The 18570-nt window shown below is 38.2% G+C and overlaps 1 protein-coding gene across 2 annotated transcripts; it reads left to right on the plus strand.

The window, feature by feature from the left end:
* Positions 1 to 1233: 1233 nt before the first annotated feature.
* On the plus strand, positions 1234 to 17113 carry syt13 (synaptotagmin XIII). 2 transcript variants are annotated; one of them, XM_051901401.1, is made up of 6 exons: positions 1234 to 1662; positions 5294 to 5498; positions 6513 to 6650; positions 8359 to 8675; positions 12478 to 12601; positions 14854 to 17113. In XM_051901401.1, exons 1-6 carry the CDS (start codon positions 1489 to 1491, stop codon positions 15156 to 15158), a joined length of 1263 nt encoding a protein of 420 aa, XP_051757361.1. In that variant the 5' UTR covers positions 1234 to 1488; the 3' UTR covers positions 15159 to 17113. The 2 variants fall into 2 exon arrangements, with proteins under 2 accessions (XP_051757361.1, XP_051757360.1); XM_051901400.1 differs by having other exon boundaries at positions 1235 to 1662; positions 12475 to 12601.
* Positions 17114 to 18570: the final 1457 nt, after the last annotated feature.

Raw genomic sequence — 18570 nt, forward strand, 5'->3', positions numbered from 1 at the left:
ACGAGCCAAGAGCCACTTTTAGTGCTATAGGCCTATAGCACTTTTTTTAGAGTGTAAATCACAGATTTCAACAAATCTAATCATCTGTAGGATATATTTAATTACAGAGTCATATGATAAAACAGTCAACACCCAGAGCTCAACAAAAGCAATAAACTGCGGAGAATTCCTTAGGCCTAACAGGCCCGACTGATTCATAAGTCATTTCCTAAAAAGAATCGGCTCAAGGAATATGACTACTACTCGCTGTATGTGCAGTAGTAGGCTAATGTGTGAAACATTTCCAGAGTAGCCTAGTTTAATAGTGTTCTTCTGCTTTGAACTATGGTATTGGTTGTTCATGTTTTTTATTGTTATTATTTATTTATTCTATTGGTGATATTCTTAATTATTGTTATGTTTTAATTTTGTTGTACCATAGGCTAGTGTAAACTCAGTGTTCAAATAAAGCGTTTTAAAAAAGAAGAAGGTGTTTCGTCAGCGTACTAGTGGTTTACCTTTTATGTCGCCTCAAGATGGCGTCACAGATCCATTTTCTCTCTGGTGTTCTCAAGGTCAAAGCGATCAAACATTGCCGCTCTATGCATTTCAATTATAGACAGCTCCATCTTTTTAAAGGAACAAGTGGCAAACCTTAAAATTATTTCCAAAAGCAGTAAAATAAGTAAGACCTGGCCTCATAAAATAATATTAATGTCAAATCCTACAGTATGTCAGTGCCAACTAGTGCCCATGCAGCTCCTGTGGTGGTACCAAGCAGCATCACAAAAACGTATATGCCTAGAAATCAAATATATACATTTAATAAGCATAATTAGCATTATTACCATATTTACAAAAACCTAACCATACCTATAATGTTCAACTATTTAGCTAAAACACATGGTGCTAGCAACACCAAGGTCGTGGGTTTGATTCCCAGGGAATGCATGAACTGATAAAATGCAGTGTAATTTGATTTGGATAAAAGCGCCTGTCAAACGTGTAAATAAATCAGCCTGTCTTCATTACAACACTCCCACACTTCATTCCTCATTATTTTAAGAATCATTCTATACTATGTGCGGATATGAAGCTCTGCTACAGCACACCCAGTGTGTGAAGGTGAGTTCATGCAGCTCTGACGTAAAGGCTGACGTGCAGCCACTTTGGTGATGAAGGGGGTGGGCTACAGTGACAGACTTCTTATTGAGGGGGGGTTGCCAGCCATCTAAGCCCCTCCCCTTTGATTACCTCCCTTCTGTCTATGTCTGCCTCTCTTTCCTCATCTCTCTCTCCCTTTTGCTCTGTCTGCCTGGCTGAGTTGGTTTCAGACAGTGCATCACACACGTGCCACTCTATGTCACTAGTATCTCTCCACTCATCTCCTCTCTCCTCCTCTCTCACCATGGAGGCACATATCTGAAGAGTGGATTGTTCCTCCTGTTTTCTCCTCTTCTCTCCTTTGCACTTCATTCGGTGTGTTTGGGTGTCTGCTTCAGGGTGGGAATGCTCGTGTCTGCGACAGCGCTGTTGGGGGCTACGTTGGGTACCGTGTCTGGAGTGTTGACACTGTGTGGTCTCTCCCTGCTTTGTAAGAGCTGTAAGAAGGGGAAACTTGAGAGAGGGGACGAAACTGACCCAGAGAAAGCCAAACCCAGTATCCTGCATACTCTAACACAGGTAAGACTGACACTCACTCACACACAGCCATGGACCTGCAACCAAATTTGATATTTAAATACAAGGGAAAGAGCTTATTAAAAGGACACAAACAGAGATGAGAGATATTCAATGGGAGAAATGTTCTGACTCACCTGAGTGGAAGGATGGAAGTGGTGCTTATATAATGCAGGTTAGCTCTCTGAGGCAGAAACAGTGATACTGTACTAAAAAGGATTTCTTTGCATGTAATTAAAAAACTCTTTACTGGATGTCATTATGGAATGATCCACAGGTAGCATTATGATGCAAATGTACTATGTATTTCATAGTAAATACATTGCAAATCAAATTTAATGGTCATTGTATCTGTTATGACACCTTATTTACTGGTGTGTGGTCAGAAAAACTTGTCTGAAATTATTTGTGGAGGGTGTTTTAATTACATTTTCAGACATTTTTGTTGACGTGAATGATTCTCTTTGTATTTTCCTAATGAGGAGCAAAAGATGTTACTTTAATGTATACAAAGAGAAAGAGAAACCAGAAAGAGACATTACAAAAAGAGCCAACGTGTCTCTTGTTACAGCCCATTTCCTGATTCTATCACAGTTCTGAATCTTCCTCTTACTATGTTGTCATAGGAAATAGAATATCATTTGTATCTCTTTGAAGAAGAAATATTAACATTAGCAGACTTTCAAATCAAAAGAGAAGGATGAAAACCAGCCATCAGTACCAGATCATCAGATCAGCTCTCTCACAGAACATTTAATTCATCCAGTAACAGGCAGGTTAAGGATTGGTGAGGGACAAGATTATTATTGGAATCTTCTCCAGAGTGCTTTTGTAAGAGATAATTAGTTTAGAAATGATTTGTACTGACATTCATACACAAAAATACAGACAGACATGCTTGTGTACACATATACTCACACACTGGTGTTGTTCGGCATCTGCTGAGCTTTCGCTGAAACAGTCTAGAGTCACGACTCACATAGCTGCACACACACACATGATTGTCCTTCTATCATGATGGGGGCTTTCCATTGACTTGTATTGGATTTATCTTGAGCTAATGATATTTCCTATATCCTGCTTGTAAATGTAACCCTTGCTTAAATATTTTAACATTTTAAGGTGTTTAACAAATTAAGGACTACCGGCTGGTGCTCACAATGTACATCATTTCAGATTTTACTATCCTTTTGGGGACATTTGGTCATCACGATGTTGGCAAAAGATATTGCCATCTTTATGGGGACATTTTGTCCAGACATACACACAAACAAAGGGAGCTAAATGAGTAATTATGGAAACAAACTGCATGGCACACAATATATAGGAAACTAGGTCAACTTAATATGACAGGGAACAGGAACAGAATCAAACCAAAACACAATGAAACTAAACATTTTACTAAATTAAGTTCAACAGAGGAGGGAGGGTGGGGGCTCTGGAGGCAAACAAGGGGCTGGCGAAGGGTAGGAAACAGGAGGAGATGACATAGGGAAATATCCTCTTCCAATTCCTCATAGAATTAATTCTCAGAGGCCAGGTACGGCTCACCCTCAGCGGCAGGAATGTGAGCGGGGCTTCCTTCTATGCCCTCTTACTCCACAATGACACACATTATGTTGCCGCTTATGCACCTGGTCAGACTCTTTGTTGGGCTCAGGCTCCAGGGCGATGGTTGGCTCAGTTGTGATTTCTGGTACTAACATCACGGCAGGCTCTGGCTCCATGTCTGTGGTGGGCTCTGGCATAGGCTCCATGCAGGGTGTGGGAGGCGGCTGGATGGGCTCTGTGTCCAGAGTGGGGCTGGTGATGTCCTCCTCAGCGGGGCAGACAGTGAAAGGGGGATCCACAATTCACCAGCACCCACGAATGTCCCTCAAGGACCATCGTTGGGCAGGTGTGCCTTAGTCTGCTCGTTCAAGCTGGTATAATAAAATACACATAAGGAGCGGAAAGGGAATTACGTAAGGCACACCAGATCTAAAAAGTCTCTCATGTGGCCCTCGAGGGATTGTTGCTTCTGCTCTAGGCAGAGAAAACATACTAGTGGTAAGTCCATTTTAAAACAGAAAAGGCAGCAAAAAAGGTTCAGTCTTCTGTAACGTTGTTTGTTTCTTTTAATCTCCTGCATTGTGTGCTTACTACAGCCACACACAACGTTACACACACACATCAAACCACTAGACCACTAGAACAGTGTCACTAGTCCCTACCGCAATTTGATTCTGTGGCATTATGTGTTATACAGTAAATTCAATTTTAATGACAGGATACTGCAAAATCATAGGGCCCTATAACCATTCTCTCAATTTAAGAAAGAGATGATGATGATTGTGAGAGTGTAGATTTCCCTCTTAAGTCTTTCAACCTCTTTTAAAGATATACCCAATTAAAATGTAAGCTGGGGCAGACAAGAGCATCAGAGGCAAACGCATGAGCAAAAAATGATTCTAGCTAATTTGCTGATTTTGTCAGCTAAAAAAAAAAACAGCACAATTAAGACAGAACTGAGTATCTAAAGGATTATATGACTGTGTATCGATGTGTATCAGTATATATTTAGCATTAAGGTCAGTTTCATATCGGATTGTAAAGTAGGCGAGCACAGTCTCATTGCACCAGTATTTATTATTAATGAAGAGGGGGCGGGGGAAGATGAGAGGAATATAAGAATATCCTCTCTCGCTCCTTACTCTGTGCACTCTATTTCAGCATGATAACTGCCCACCTGGGGGAAATGGAGTGTTCTGGCATTGATTTTTTCATTCATGCTTGCCTGTTTCTCTCAGATTTGAGATTCTCTCAAACCCCAATGAAACATGAAATTCAGCCAGCAGAAAGCCCCTTAGTGAAATGCCCTTGTCTGATGTCTATGACATTGCAAGTTGTTTAAAATTGATGCTGATGAAAGAACATGTCTGAATAATGTAAGGTTTGAGTATGAAAGAATTATTGGAACTGATTATTTTTTGAGCTTCAGTTCCTCGAATGAAATTATATATTATTGTTGTTGTTGTTGTAGTTGTTGTGTTTTTTTGTGTGTGTGTGTGTGTGTGTGTGTGTGTGTGTGTGTGTATATGTGTGTGTGTGTTGTTTTTGTATTTTTGGTTGGGTCAGTCTAATTTTATTGAATATACTTTTTGGTTAAGATCCATTAATAACTGGAATGGTATTACTTGGCATGATCAATGGTGAATTTCCAAAAGAAGTTTATTTAACAAAGTTCGGGAGGAGCACGTTCAGCTAATCAACCAATCAGCGCAAGAGAAAGCCGGTATATATAGCCGTCCCTCACCTCTGTCCCGCAATAGTTTCACAGCATCCCTCCATCACCCCATCACCTCACTCTTGGCTGGTTTCTATCCCAGTCAAGGAGGAGAAGTACTCTGGGTTCGGGCCAAATTTCGAGCTCTGAGCCCCCCCGGGACAGCACGCCAAATAAGCATAAATTACTATATCTGATTTCATGTATGTGTAAACTCATGAAATCCTATTATAATATAGGTTGAATGCCTAATGGTTTGAGTGATGTAACCAACTACCTTTCTTACCTATCCATTCTCTAACCAATCATATTATTTCCCTGTAGCTCATCATTTTTTTTTTCTCTCTCTTCTTCATGTACATGTTTTAGTTCAGTGTGCAGAAGTGCACCGAACCCATCCAGCCTCAAGCATCTTTGAAGTTCCCTAAAATCTACCGGCCTAAACCTTCTGTCACTTCTCAAGAGGTAATAAACTACAAAGAACATGGAGCTGCCAATGACACGTCTGCTGCCAAGCTCGACACCTGTAACCAGGCAACCGAACGTGAGGAGGTCTTCTCTCTCCCACGGCAAGGTAAGCAAATAACAGCTAAAATCTAATGGAACTCAATGGGGGAGGCTGTGTGTGTATGTGTGTGTGTGTGCGTGTGTGTGAGAGACTGGTTTCTCTGTGCATTCCAGTCCACTTCAGACAGTGTGTGAAACCAGGTAATTTCAATCAGTCTGAATTCAGTAAATCTGAGGCTGATTTTATTTATGGACATGAAAAGATTTAAATTGTGAACTATTAGTCATTTCACCCCTTAATGGATTAGATGCTAACTGGAATTTCGGTCATTAAACAGCATTAAAATGTTAGACACCAGTGGCATTTTTGATGCTGTTAAAAACTGTGCAGATTTTGCTCAGAGGCGATTGTTAACCGCTCATACGCATATATGGTCTGACTCATAGCACACAGCAACTATCATGATAAGTAAAGGTTACGTACCATATAATAATTCACGATCAAGCCCTCCTTTATGAGACAGATTTAATTTTATCCACCCACTAGCAGATGCAGAGAAAGAAAGAGAGAAAGAAAAGTGAGTGCTACCTTTTTTCGAAGAATTTAACAACACATTTGATTTTGTTCTGAATGCCGTGCTGCATGTGTAGAATATGATATTGCTTTTATGGATTTTTACATTTTTGGATGCACTATTCCCATTTCCATTGTCTATTTTTGATCCACCAGTGAAAACAGTTCCAGACATTAAATGTCTTCAAGCACCACTCGCAAATGAATGAATCATAAATGAATTAATAATATTGATTGAATCAGATGAGTGAATGATTTCATGACTCCCTTTAAAAACAGTCACTTTTCATCAACTACTGGATTATCATGACCTGCAGAACGATTCACTGAAAAATACCCACCAATAATGCATATACAAACAGTGAAATTCCCTGGAGGATCAGAACTAACTATAGTCTGTTTTCTGGTCTCAGGAATACGAAGGATTTTAATGAGAACCCTTCCCTTAAAATAGTCTTTATTTACTCAGAACTGAATCTACACTCACATTTATTTCCTTTACATCAGCTTCTGCAGATGAAATGTCCTGCATATCTGAGCAAACCGGTGGCATGACGACAAGTAGCTCCATCCTATATCCTAAACTGCACTTCTCAATCAGCCTGCACAAAGAGAGTGGAGAACTACACATCAGCATTGTAGAAGGTAACAAGCATGCATCTACTCTGTTTCTAAAGATAGTGGGGCACCTGTGGATCGCAGGTGAATCCCAGGCTATATTGTGTAGCATCCCTTTGGTGATGATAATTTACCAACAGGTGTTTCAAAAGGTACATACAATAAGCGTAATCATCCTAGATTGCTGTCACATTGTAAAAAGACTGCTATTATTCAAACATCGTATGCAATCACATGTTCACAGTTTCACAATCTTTTTAATTTCCAGAAGGTGATCGCACACACACACAAACACAGACTAAAGGCTGGAATACACTACACAACTATAAATATACAAAAAGAACATTTCACTCATTCTTCCATTTTTAAAGTGATACAGTAGTTCACCAAAAATGATCATTTGCTCACCCACGTGTCACACACAAAAGAAGAAATTTTCAAGAATGTACTGGTGAAAAATGCATTATATAGAGAGATAAGCCATATCATAACTTGGTGTGAAGAACTATAATTCAAATAAGGCTGAAATAAAATTATAAATTATAAAATTATATATATATATATATATATATATATGAAAATGAGAAAAGCACATAACAAAATTTAAACTAAAATTAAAATGGAAGCTGAAAATATAAAAATAAAAGCTAATAATTAAAAATATTAATGAATACTATAATATTATATAAATAATACTAAAATAACAATAATTCAAGTTGTTATTCACTGATAATCTTTTCTTTACAGTGAGCAGTGATACTTTTGATACTTTTCAGTGTCAAATTAGGCCAATCTACATTTTTATGTAACTGATTTAAAAAAGTTATGAACAGTCGTAAAAGAAAAAAAAAAGAACTTGTCTAACTTGTAAGACTAGCCTAAACGGTTTATGCAACTGGCCCCAGATTTATTAAAAAGAACAAATAAACTCACACAAAAACATACGCTTTGTTGCTAGGACATGTATGGCAAACAAAAACAATATGTGATCTAAAAATGTCTCGATATCTTCCAACAGGATAGTCTGAAGCTAAAAAATCGGAGAATATGCCCATCATACACTACGCAAAATTCTGTAAAATCTGTCAACTACAACGTGCCAAAATTTGCAGATTGGCTCTGACTTTAGGCAACTAAACAAATGAAAAAAATCTGTGAAAAAGCCTTAACAAACACATCAGCTGTATAGAGAAGCTCTAGGGGGAGCAGTTTTAAGGTCATCAGAAGGTCAAACAACGAGCAGATATCTGTAAAAAGTAGGCTTTGGTGTTGTACTTGTAATCCTCTTATGGCTCAGCCAGGTGTGTTGTGTTTGTGGGATAGAGGTGTCACTGTACAGCAGTTTTGGTCTGCTTTTGAGGCTAGACCAGAGGGAGGATTTGATATTCAAAACTCTCTGTGATTAAACCAATGTTTGAGAGAAATGAAAGCCTCTTTCAGGCAGCTTAAAGCCTCTTAATCACAGAATTACCATTTCAATGGTTGCAGCCTTGATTGATACGCATCATTATCGGTAATGAGAGTAAATGCTTTAAACTCAAAACCGCTATTCTGCTCATCCAAACAGGAAAGAGAGAGAGGATCAGTCATGCTGGTTGAGATGTAGAAAGGAGTGAAAAGTGAGGAGTTAAAAAAAGAGAATATGTGATGCTTGGTGCCTCTGTGGTTTGGAGCAGCCTCAATTTGTCATCCTGTTCCTTGTTATAATATGACTCATATTCCCTTCTTTCCGCAGCGGATAATATATCAGTGGATGCAGGATGTGAAGGTTATATATCAGGGTGTGTGAGTGTCTCTGAAGAGCAGAAGCACGCTCAGACAGCGGTCCACAAGCTGGCAGCACATGTGCAGTGGGGAGAGGAGCTGGTGTTCACCCTCCCTGTAGAGGGCACCGAAGACACGGATGGTCTAGATGGAGAGGTGGCCCTCTCCCTTCACTGCTGTGATCGATTCTCCCATAATTCCACTCTGGGCACGATGCGCTTTAAGCTGGCTGATGTAAGCATGATGTTGGATGCTGACTGCTGGGTTGACTTACAGCCACCCAAACAGGTGAGGAACATTGCTTAAAAATGTCCACAAGTGGAACATTATAGGGTTAGTTCATCCAAAAATGATTCATCATTTACTCACCCTCATATTGTTGATGCTGTACAGAAAAGTCCACCAATCAGAGAGTCGAAAAGCAACACGCGCCAAAATAGCTCTTTAGCACTGCGAATGACGAATGAGTCAATCTCTCTGTGATCTCAAAATACATAAATGTTTGTATATATGCATATTTTGCAATAAACTTAAAATATATTGTTTTTATATATAATCAACATTTGTAAATGAGTAGTTTTATATTTCTCCTTCATTTTTAATTTGATTATACTGTTCGCAATGCTTCATGGGATTGTAGTTTTTTCCATCACTAAAGCCGTTAAGTACACAATCTTGTACCTTTTGTCCGATTTTCAAAAATGTATTTGTTTCAAATCAATGTCTGTAATGTTATGATTCACCTCGTAGCTGATTGGCTTAGTTCATGGCTTATAACGCTTTAACAAACACTTTTTTAAAATCCCTATGGGAAAAATGAATGGAAAAAATACTTATGGAACCAGTGCCACTGAAAAAGGGGACGAGCACTGTTGCACTCTTTGAGGTTTGTTCTCACACGTCAAAGCAAGTACAGTTGAGCTTCTGTTTATGTGCGCTGATCAATGTTTATATGTGAATTAAAGCCTAAATTCAATCTATTCGTATAATGTGATCGAGTCTCTCCAGAAAATTTGGACTAAACCGCCCGATTCATATGGATTAGTTTTATGATCTCTTTATGAACTTTTTGAAGCATCAAAGTGGTAGTTGTGTAGACTGTCAATGGAGGGACAGAAGAGACAGAGAGTTAGAGATGGACATCGGTCGTTATTCAGAAATGAGTCATTCTTCAATTTAGAGTGGCAAACGAGAGGCAGAATTTATAAAAAAATAAATAAATAAATAAAAATAAATAACATTTATTGGTATGTATTTAAAATGTTTCATATATATTCAGTAAAGTGGAAACTTTAGGACATTTTGATTTTGAATAAATTTTAATCAAATACTAGTGGTGATCCTTATAAGCACTGGTGCTAACTATTTATATCTGTGGTGTTACCAGTATTTCCACCAAGAGAGACAGTAACACCACAGGCAAATTAGTAGAAATCCAGCCTTTTTTAAGATGGAGTCTGCCATGATGATAGTTTAAAGATCATGGGGCATTTTGGAAACAAGTCTACATTTATCAAAATATAATATACCGTGTTCCAAATTATTACGTAAGTGACATATCAGTAAGATTTCAGTACAATAAACATTAAGATTTTAGTTTTTCTAAGAAAATGTTTGTTTGTTTATTTACTTGGTCTCATCAGAACAAAATCATTTGTTTATTTTCCACGTCTTTTTAGATAACTGGTATCAATCTCAGACAAAATAATTTGCCAGGTCTATGGAAACCCTGCTTAGAGGTTGTTCCACATTATTAAGCAAGTCACAGTTCTCATGCAATATGGGGAGGAAGAAAGATCTTTCTGAAGATGAAAAGCTTGAAATGGTGCAATGTTGTGCAAAAGGCATGAAAACAACTAATATTGCGTGAAAACTGAATGGAGATAATCAAATTATCATAAGATTTGTAAGTGATTTAAAGCACAGCAGAACTCGGTCAGATAAAAGCTTATTAATGAAAGTTCCTGTTAAAAAAATTAATTGTATTAAAAGGGCAGCTATAAAAAAGCCAGTGTTGAGCAGCAAACAGGTATTTGAAGCTTCTGGTGTCTCTGGAGTCTCAAGAACATAAATAGGAGTTTAAACATAATAAATAATTAAATCACATTGGTGTGGGCAATGACTATGAATGTACATATTGAATGTACATCATTTGAACTGATTTATATTAATTGGACTATTGGACTAAACAGTGTTCAGACTGACTGTGCAAGTTTATGACCTTTAAACATGTATTTGTAGGCAGAGAGATGGAAAAGTCAGCCAGGCAATCATGCTGGAGTTCTATGTTTGAATGCTACTGGTGTGCCCACAAACAACACACACACGTTATGTTTCTGTATCTTTGAGGGGATCTCTCCATAGACATAATGATTTTTATACTGTACAAACTGTATTTTCTATCCCCTAACCCCACCCCTGAACCTACCTATCACAGAAACCTTTTTGCATTTTCAAATAAGCATCATTTAGTATGTTTATTAATCCACTTCCCTTGTGGGGAATGAGGCATATTAAAACACTAAAACATATAAAATACAGCAATAGAGGTAATATACTTTTTACACACTTTTCATATACCATGGATGCACACTTGGTGCAATATGAAGACTTTATTATGAGATGCTTACTGTGTGTTTGTGTTTCTACAAGTGCAAAGTGCACATATTGACAGAGTTTAAAAATAGCTCAGACATTTCTCTTGTACATACATACGTGCAGGTTACCGTGCGCCGTACTTTCTCAAAGAAACTCATTCTGTATGATTTATAAGCCTTTTGAAAAATGGGGACATGGGGTAATGTCCTCATAAGTCACCCTCTCTTTGTAATACCTATGTCATACCCATGTCATTATACAAATTTGTCCTGATATGTCACAAAAACAGGAACGCACACACACACACATGCATTCCACCCCCACTGCTGTGTGATCTGTTGATGAGAGTGGAGATCTTATCTGCGTCATCACACCTCCCAGAGGAGATCCGGTTCTAACAGACACACACACACAGACATGCCAGGAATTACTAACTACCACTGGACTGCAGAGAGAAAGAGAGAGAGAGCGAGAGAGGGGGGGGGGGGGGGGTTGTTTGTGTGTTTGCATGTACAGTATGTAATGTGCCAGTGATTAAGAGGATGACACAGTTTAAACCAGGTTATGATCACCGTCAGAATGTATTATTTGTTCATATACAAAAAGATGCTCACACACTCTTTATTATTGTGAGTACGGTTATTTATCATATGATTCATGTTTGATTATTCAGGATAAGGCTTTGGTTTGATGCCTTGGACTCTTTTATTTTCGACCTTCTAATCCCATTCTTGTAAACATCATTCATGAATGAGGGAATGAGACAGAAACTGATGTACTGAGTATATTGCAGAAATGTCTGCACACTGAATATAATTTCAATTTATTTCCAGACATTATCAGTTTGAATATTACTATGCTAATATGACTATGAATAATGAATAATAATTGCAGTGCCCTAAAGCTTTCCGTGTTGTTTATTTGAAAAATATTTATTATCAGTATTATTTGTCACTGTGTTCATCAACACTGCACTGGAGTAATATCAAACACAATGGTTTGATAAATCCAAACTCGTCAGACCTGAATCAAAAGCACCAGATTATATTTCAGTAAAATGTCATGTTCTGCTCATGCAGCTGATTAAGTGGGGCTGACTGAAGGCAGGGGCAGATTTGTATAAGGTCATGATGGTTATGAAATACCATAATTCAGAGTGTTTAATCTAAGGGCTTTGCTGACAAATTGATAATTTAAATCAGCACCTTTTGCCCTGAGAGAGGAACTTGTCACATTCAGTCTGTGTCACAAATTACTAGCACATTTGAATGAAATTATTCTCTATGCAGTGAAAAGTCAAGTTCATTAACCCTGCAAGAAAAGAATTATGAATATGCAAATTTTAAAACCTCTATTCATGTGAACACAGAGTTAAAAAGTAAAATTGCCTGACACAAAAATGTATTTTAAAATCAATTCTTTTACTCAAAAACTTTGACCCATGAAGCATTTCAAGACTTTCAACCCAAAGTTTCTCTGTCTTTTTCAGCAGGAAGTGGCATCATCAGCTGGAGAGCTACTATTGTCACTCAGTTATCTGCCAGCAGCCAATAGACTTGGGGTGGTAGTAATGAAGGCTAGAGGACTTCAGTCAGACAAACTGAAAGACAACATAGGTATTTACACTTTGTTGCTAACGACACTCCAATCAATGTGAACAAAAAAAGTAATCCCAAATCAACTATTAGTTACTTACATTATCATTTGTGTAATCCCACTATAACCATACTATCAGTTTTAAGATGGAAGTGAACCAGAGGTTCAGCAGCTCAATAAATACATACAATACCGGTCAATAGTTTGGATTAATAATTTTGAATGTTTTTGAAAGAAGTCAGACTGCATTTATTTAATCAAACATACAGCAAAATCAGTAATATTGTGAAACATTATTACAATTTAATAGAACTGTTTTTTATTTGAATATATTTTAAAATGTAATTTATTCCACTGAAGACTACTGAAAATTCGGCTTTGCCATCTCAGGAATAAATTACATATAAAAATATATATATATCCAAAGCATTTCTATTGCAACCTGGATGACTTCTTTAAAAAATCTTTATTATTCCAAACTTTTAACTTGTAATGTACATGTACATTACATTACATTAAATATATCCATCCATTTTCCAAACTGCTTGACCTAAATAAATACAGTATCTCATAGAAGTGAGTACACCCCTCACATTTTTGTAAATATTTTATTATATCTTTTCATGTGACAACACTGAAGAAATGACACTTTGCTACAATGTAAAGTAGTGAGTGCACAGCTTGTATAACAGTGTAAATTTGCTGTCCTCTCAAAATAACTCAACCCACAGCCATTAATGTCTAAACCGCTGGCCACAAAAGTGAGTACACTCCTAAGTGAAAATGTCCAAATTGGGCCCAAAGTGTCAATATTTTGTGTGGCCACCATTACTTTCCAGCACTGCCTTAACGCTCTTGGGCATGGAGTTCACCAGAGCTTCACAGGTTGCCACTGGAATCCTCTTCCACTCCTCCATGACAACATCACTGAGCTGGTGGATGTTAGAGACCTTGCGCTCCTCTGCCTTCCGTTTGAGGATGCCCCACAGATGCTCAATAGGGTTTAGGTCTGGAGACGTGCTTGGCCAGTCCATCACCTTTACCCTCAGCTTCTTTAGCAAGGCAGTGGTTGTCTTGGAGGTGTGTTTGGGGTCATTATCATGTTGGAATACTGCCCTGAGGCCCAGTCTCCAAAGGGAGGGGACCATTCTCTGCTTCAGTATGTCACAGTACATGTTGGCATTCATGGTTCCCTCAATTAACTGTAGCTCCCCAGTGCCAGCAGCACTCATGCAGCCCCAGACCATGACACTCCCACCATCATGTTGACTGTAGGCAAGACACACTTGTCTTTGTACTCCTCACCTTGTTGCCACCACACATGCTTGACACCATCTGAACCAAATAAGTTTATCTTGGTCTCATTAGACCACAGGACATGGTTACAGTAATCCATGTCCTTAGTCTGCTTGTCTTCAGCAAACTGTTTGCGGGCTTTCTTTTGCATCATCTTTAGAAGAGGCTTCCTTCTGGGACGACAGCCATGCAGACCAATTTGATGCAGTGTGCGGCATATGGTCTGAGCACTGACAGGCTGACCCCCCACCCCTTCAACCTCTGCAGCAATGCAGGCAGCACTCATACATCTATTTCCCAAACACAACCTCTGGATATGACGCACGTGCACTCAACTTCTTTGGTTGACCATGGCGAGGCCTGTTCTGAGTGGAACTTCTCCTGTTAAACCGCTGTATGGTCTTGGCCACCGTGCTGCAGCTCAGTTTCAGGGTCTTGGCAATCTTCTTATAGCCTACGCCATCTTTATGTAGAGCAACAATTCTTTTTTTCAGATCCTCAGAGAGTTCTTTGCCATGAGGTGCCATGTTGAACTTCCAGTGACCAGTATGTGAGAGTGAGAGCGATAACACCAAATTTAACACATCTGCTCCCCATTCACACCTGAGACCTTGTAACACTAACGCGTCGCATGACACCGGGGAGAGAGAAAATGGCTAATTGGGCCCAATTTGGACATTTTCACTTAGGGGTGTACTCACTTTTGTGGCCAGTGGTTTAGACATTAATGGCTGTGTGTTGAGTTATTTTGAGGGGACACCAAATTTACACTGTTATACAAGCTGTACACTCACTACTTTACATTGTAGCAAAGTGTCATTTCTTCAGTGTTGTCACATGAAAAGATATAATAAAATATTTACAAAAATGAGAGGGGTGTACTCACTTCTGTGAGATACTGTACATACATACAATATTAATGTCAATATTTTAGGTGTAATAAAGAGAGTACTGTAACCTGTATGTTCTCTGATAGATCTTTCAGTAAAGTTGACTTTGAAACATCAAAATGCCAAACTGAAGAAGAAGCAGACACGGAGAGTGAAGCACAAGATGAATCCGGTCTGGAACGAGATGATGATGTTGGAGCTGCCCAGTGAGCTACTGGCTAAATCCAGCGTGGATTTGGAGGTACTGAACCTGGCTAGTCCCGGGACCCTGCTCCCCCTGGGCCGCTGCATGCTGGGGCTCCACACCTCCGGCACTGGCCTGCAGCACTGGAAACAGATGCTAGATAATCCACGCAAGCAAATTGCAATGTGGCATCCTCTATACACCTAAGAATACAGTTTAATATTCTTCAAACCACCACTTAAACGCAATGATTTGTTAAACACGTGGTTGAATTTTTACAATAGTACTCTATTCCTGTACACAGATATGTAGTACTCCAATATAATAAATATTTAAGTAGATATAATAAACGAACCCAGCTGTTATCGTTTCGTAATATGAAACTAACTTCTCTGCAGGTAAACTACTTGTTACACAGTAGTTTAGAGTATTTTAATCTAAGCAGTGCTGCATTAAATGTTGGTGTTGTTGTTAACGTGTGTTTAAAATACTCATTGCTGTTTTAAACTGGTCCGAGTCGGAGCCATCTTGAACATTATGACTGAACAACCCACCCAATCAGGCAAATGGCTCATACCAAGTTTGGCAGAACAGACGTCCCTCATAATTAATCATAAACAAACAATCACAACAAATTTTAGGTGAAAACAATCTTTGCCAGATGAAGCCCTAATATGATCCACAGACAGCATCAAAGTACAGAAATCAGTCTAATGTGGTCAGAACACTTAGAGAGATAACAAAACATTAAAACATTTTTGTTTTCCTGCTATGTAGGGTTATGGATCCTCTTAGTCCCACTGTCACAGCTGGAATGATGGAGCCATGCTCACTAACTGTTGATTGTGGCTAGTATCTTTACAACAGTAATGCACTAAATAAATATACAGGGTCTTATTAGGGCAGCTTTACTCTTCTCAAGATGCACGCATAGTATAAAAATGTAAATGTATCACTGTCTTCTAATTTAAAAAAATGTAAATATATATAAATAGCAGGATATGTATACTATATATATATATATATATATATATATCAGGCAACAGATCCTGATGTTGTAAAATGTTGAAATTTGAATTTTAAAGAGATAGTTCACCCAAAAAATACTCCCCCTCAAGTTGAATTAATTTCTTTCTTGAGGGTGAGTAAATGGTAACAGAATTTTTGGCTGAACTATCCCTTTAAAGATGTTTGCCCCATGTAAAAGTATGGATGTTTTAACCTAAAAAGTATGTACTTTGACCTAAGTTAGTATATGCTTCCTTCTCTCCATTTCCAAGCCAAATTGTAGCCAAATATAACCCTGATTTATTCCAGAAATGTATTTGTGTTTCATCAGGGTGCACATTCTACAGATGACATGCCTAACAACTGACATCAATAACAGTAATATTTAGGCCTCTTAAACACATACTGACCACAACCGCTCCTCTGACCAATGCATCCAAATTGTATGTATCAAATATTCTTGGAAGGAATGCATATTCTGTGCTATAATCAACAGAGTCACTCAACCAAATGGCAAATCAAATCTATCAGCTGATTATGTGAATATTCAGCTTAGTCACGCAAGATATTTGCTCAAGTATTTGTTGTGTTTGTTTTAGTGTTATCTGTTATGTGTGACCTGATTACAATAAAATCTAATCTACAATAAAATATGGTAAAATCTACAATAAAATATGATTTTGAATAAGATCATAAATTATTCATCAGACACAAGCATTATTTTGATTCTAATATAATCAACCCGAAGGCAGTGTTCTTAATTATGTGCAAATTTAGAATTGCTAATAATTCAGTTAATTATTAGATCACAAAATGTTAATTTCAGAACTATTATAATAAATTCAAACTTTAAATATATATTTCTAAAGGTTCCTTTAGAAGAAGCAGCAGCAGTCTTTTGGGTAAATATCTCAATTTGCCCATCTGTCATCTTTTCGGTGCAATGATTTTCAGATTTACATCATTTCTGTGCTTGATACTTTTCCAGAGAGAGATCACTGTTAATCACTGAAATCTGATCCATCTGTATGGCTTACCGCATAACACTCTTGATTTCATACAGACAGAAATGTATTTCTATTTTAACCCACGGATATGCTTGAAACAAATAGCCTTGTGTTGATGTGAAATAAAAATTCTTTTCTCAAAATGTGTTTTTTCTCATGTGTGTTTGCTTGATGTCAGAAGATTTGATGGATCTATTTATAGACACGGTCAGACTTGATAAATGACACGCAGATGAGCAAGATCAGGAAGTGACAGATATCCAGACCAACAGCACCTCCTACAAACCACACCAAATGAACACACACTGATAAATGTATCAGAGAGAGAGAGAGGAAAACAAAATGGAGAGAATGTGCAAACACAGGTGATAACAGCATATTAAAGTCATCTTTCTCACCTGCTTTTCTCCTTCTCATCCTAAAAAAAAAAGGTGTCTTGTTGCATAACAGTTAATATTATTGTGTTCTGTGTGGTTACACAGCAGGGCACAGTACCCAGTCTTATTATAGTCTCTATGATCAGAATGGATGAGTCCAGTGTCTGTCTGCTCGGCAGCCTTGAAAATGACACAGGATACCAGCAGCAACTGCAATGCATCACTGATGAGCTTCTTACATAATCCCACTGATTTAAAAAAAAAAAAAAAATACTCCCACCTGCTAGATATTGCCCTGCCAGAGCTAAAAATGATTGTGCTGGCTTGCCCTTCCTGAGCAAGCTGGCTGTGAGTGAGTGTGTGTGTGTGTGTGTGTGTGTGTGTGTGTGTGTGTGTGTGTGTGCGTGCGTGCGTGCGTGCGTGTGTGTGTGTGTGTGTGTGAATGAATGTGAACACACTACACTTCACATGACAAATAACTTTAAGCTTGCTGTCATTAGGAAACATGTTTAAACACAATATGAAAGAGAAACAGAATGAAAAGAAATCTGCTGTTTCTGCCTTATTTCAGAAGAACCGATCAACAAGCTCTTCAGTTTAAATAAACTCACAAGTGTTTCTGATCAAGAGATACAAAGAAGAGAATGACCTGTGAAAAAGATTTCTATCACCCTTTCCTAAACAACGCATATCTAAAGTTTATTCAAATGTATGCAAAATAAAACAGTGCACATAATGCTGCACACATTCATATGGACTGAGAGAGAGAGAGAGAGAGAGAATGAGAGAGAGAGAGACGGGGCTCATTAAAGTTCTCATTATGGTTTTCTATGTGAAAACCGCAAAATTACAGCTCATTATTTTCTTTGCCCAGCATGGACAGCACAAAAACCGCTGTCCTCATTCACATCGAACACAACACTGCTTTGAACAAACCCTTCTTAAATCCCTCATCACACTGGGAGGAGTTCTTCCCCGAAAAAAAAAAAACACATGAAATATAGATGGAGGGAAAAGCTGCCCTAGAAAATGTTTCTTTCTGATGCTGAGCGGAGTCAGGCTGGCACGAGCCTTGCCGTCAGACAAAACAAGAAGGAAAAAAGCTACTGAATGAAGCTACCTGTACTGCTTTGTATCATTTCATCTGTCTCTTTCTCTCCTTTGTCTTTGTGTGGCACCAGCTGGTACAAACAGAGACAGAGGGAGACGAACATCTTGAACACACAT

Source organism: Ctenopharyngodon idella, chromosome 7 (genome assembly GCF_019924925.1).
Source record: "Ctenopharyngodon idella isolate HZGC_01 chromosome 7, HZGC01, whole genome shotgun sequence".
Classification (NCBI taxonomy): domain Eukaryota; kingdom Metazoa; phylum Chordata; class Actinopteri; order Cypriniformes; family Xenocyprididae; genus Ctenopharyngodon; species Ctenopharyngodon idella.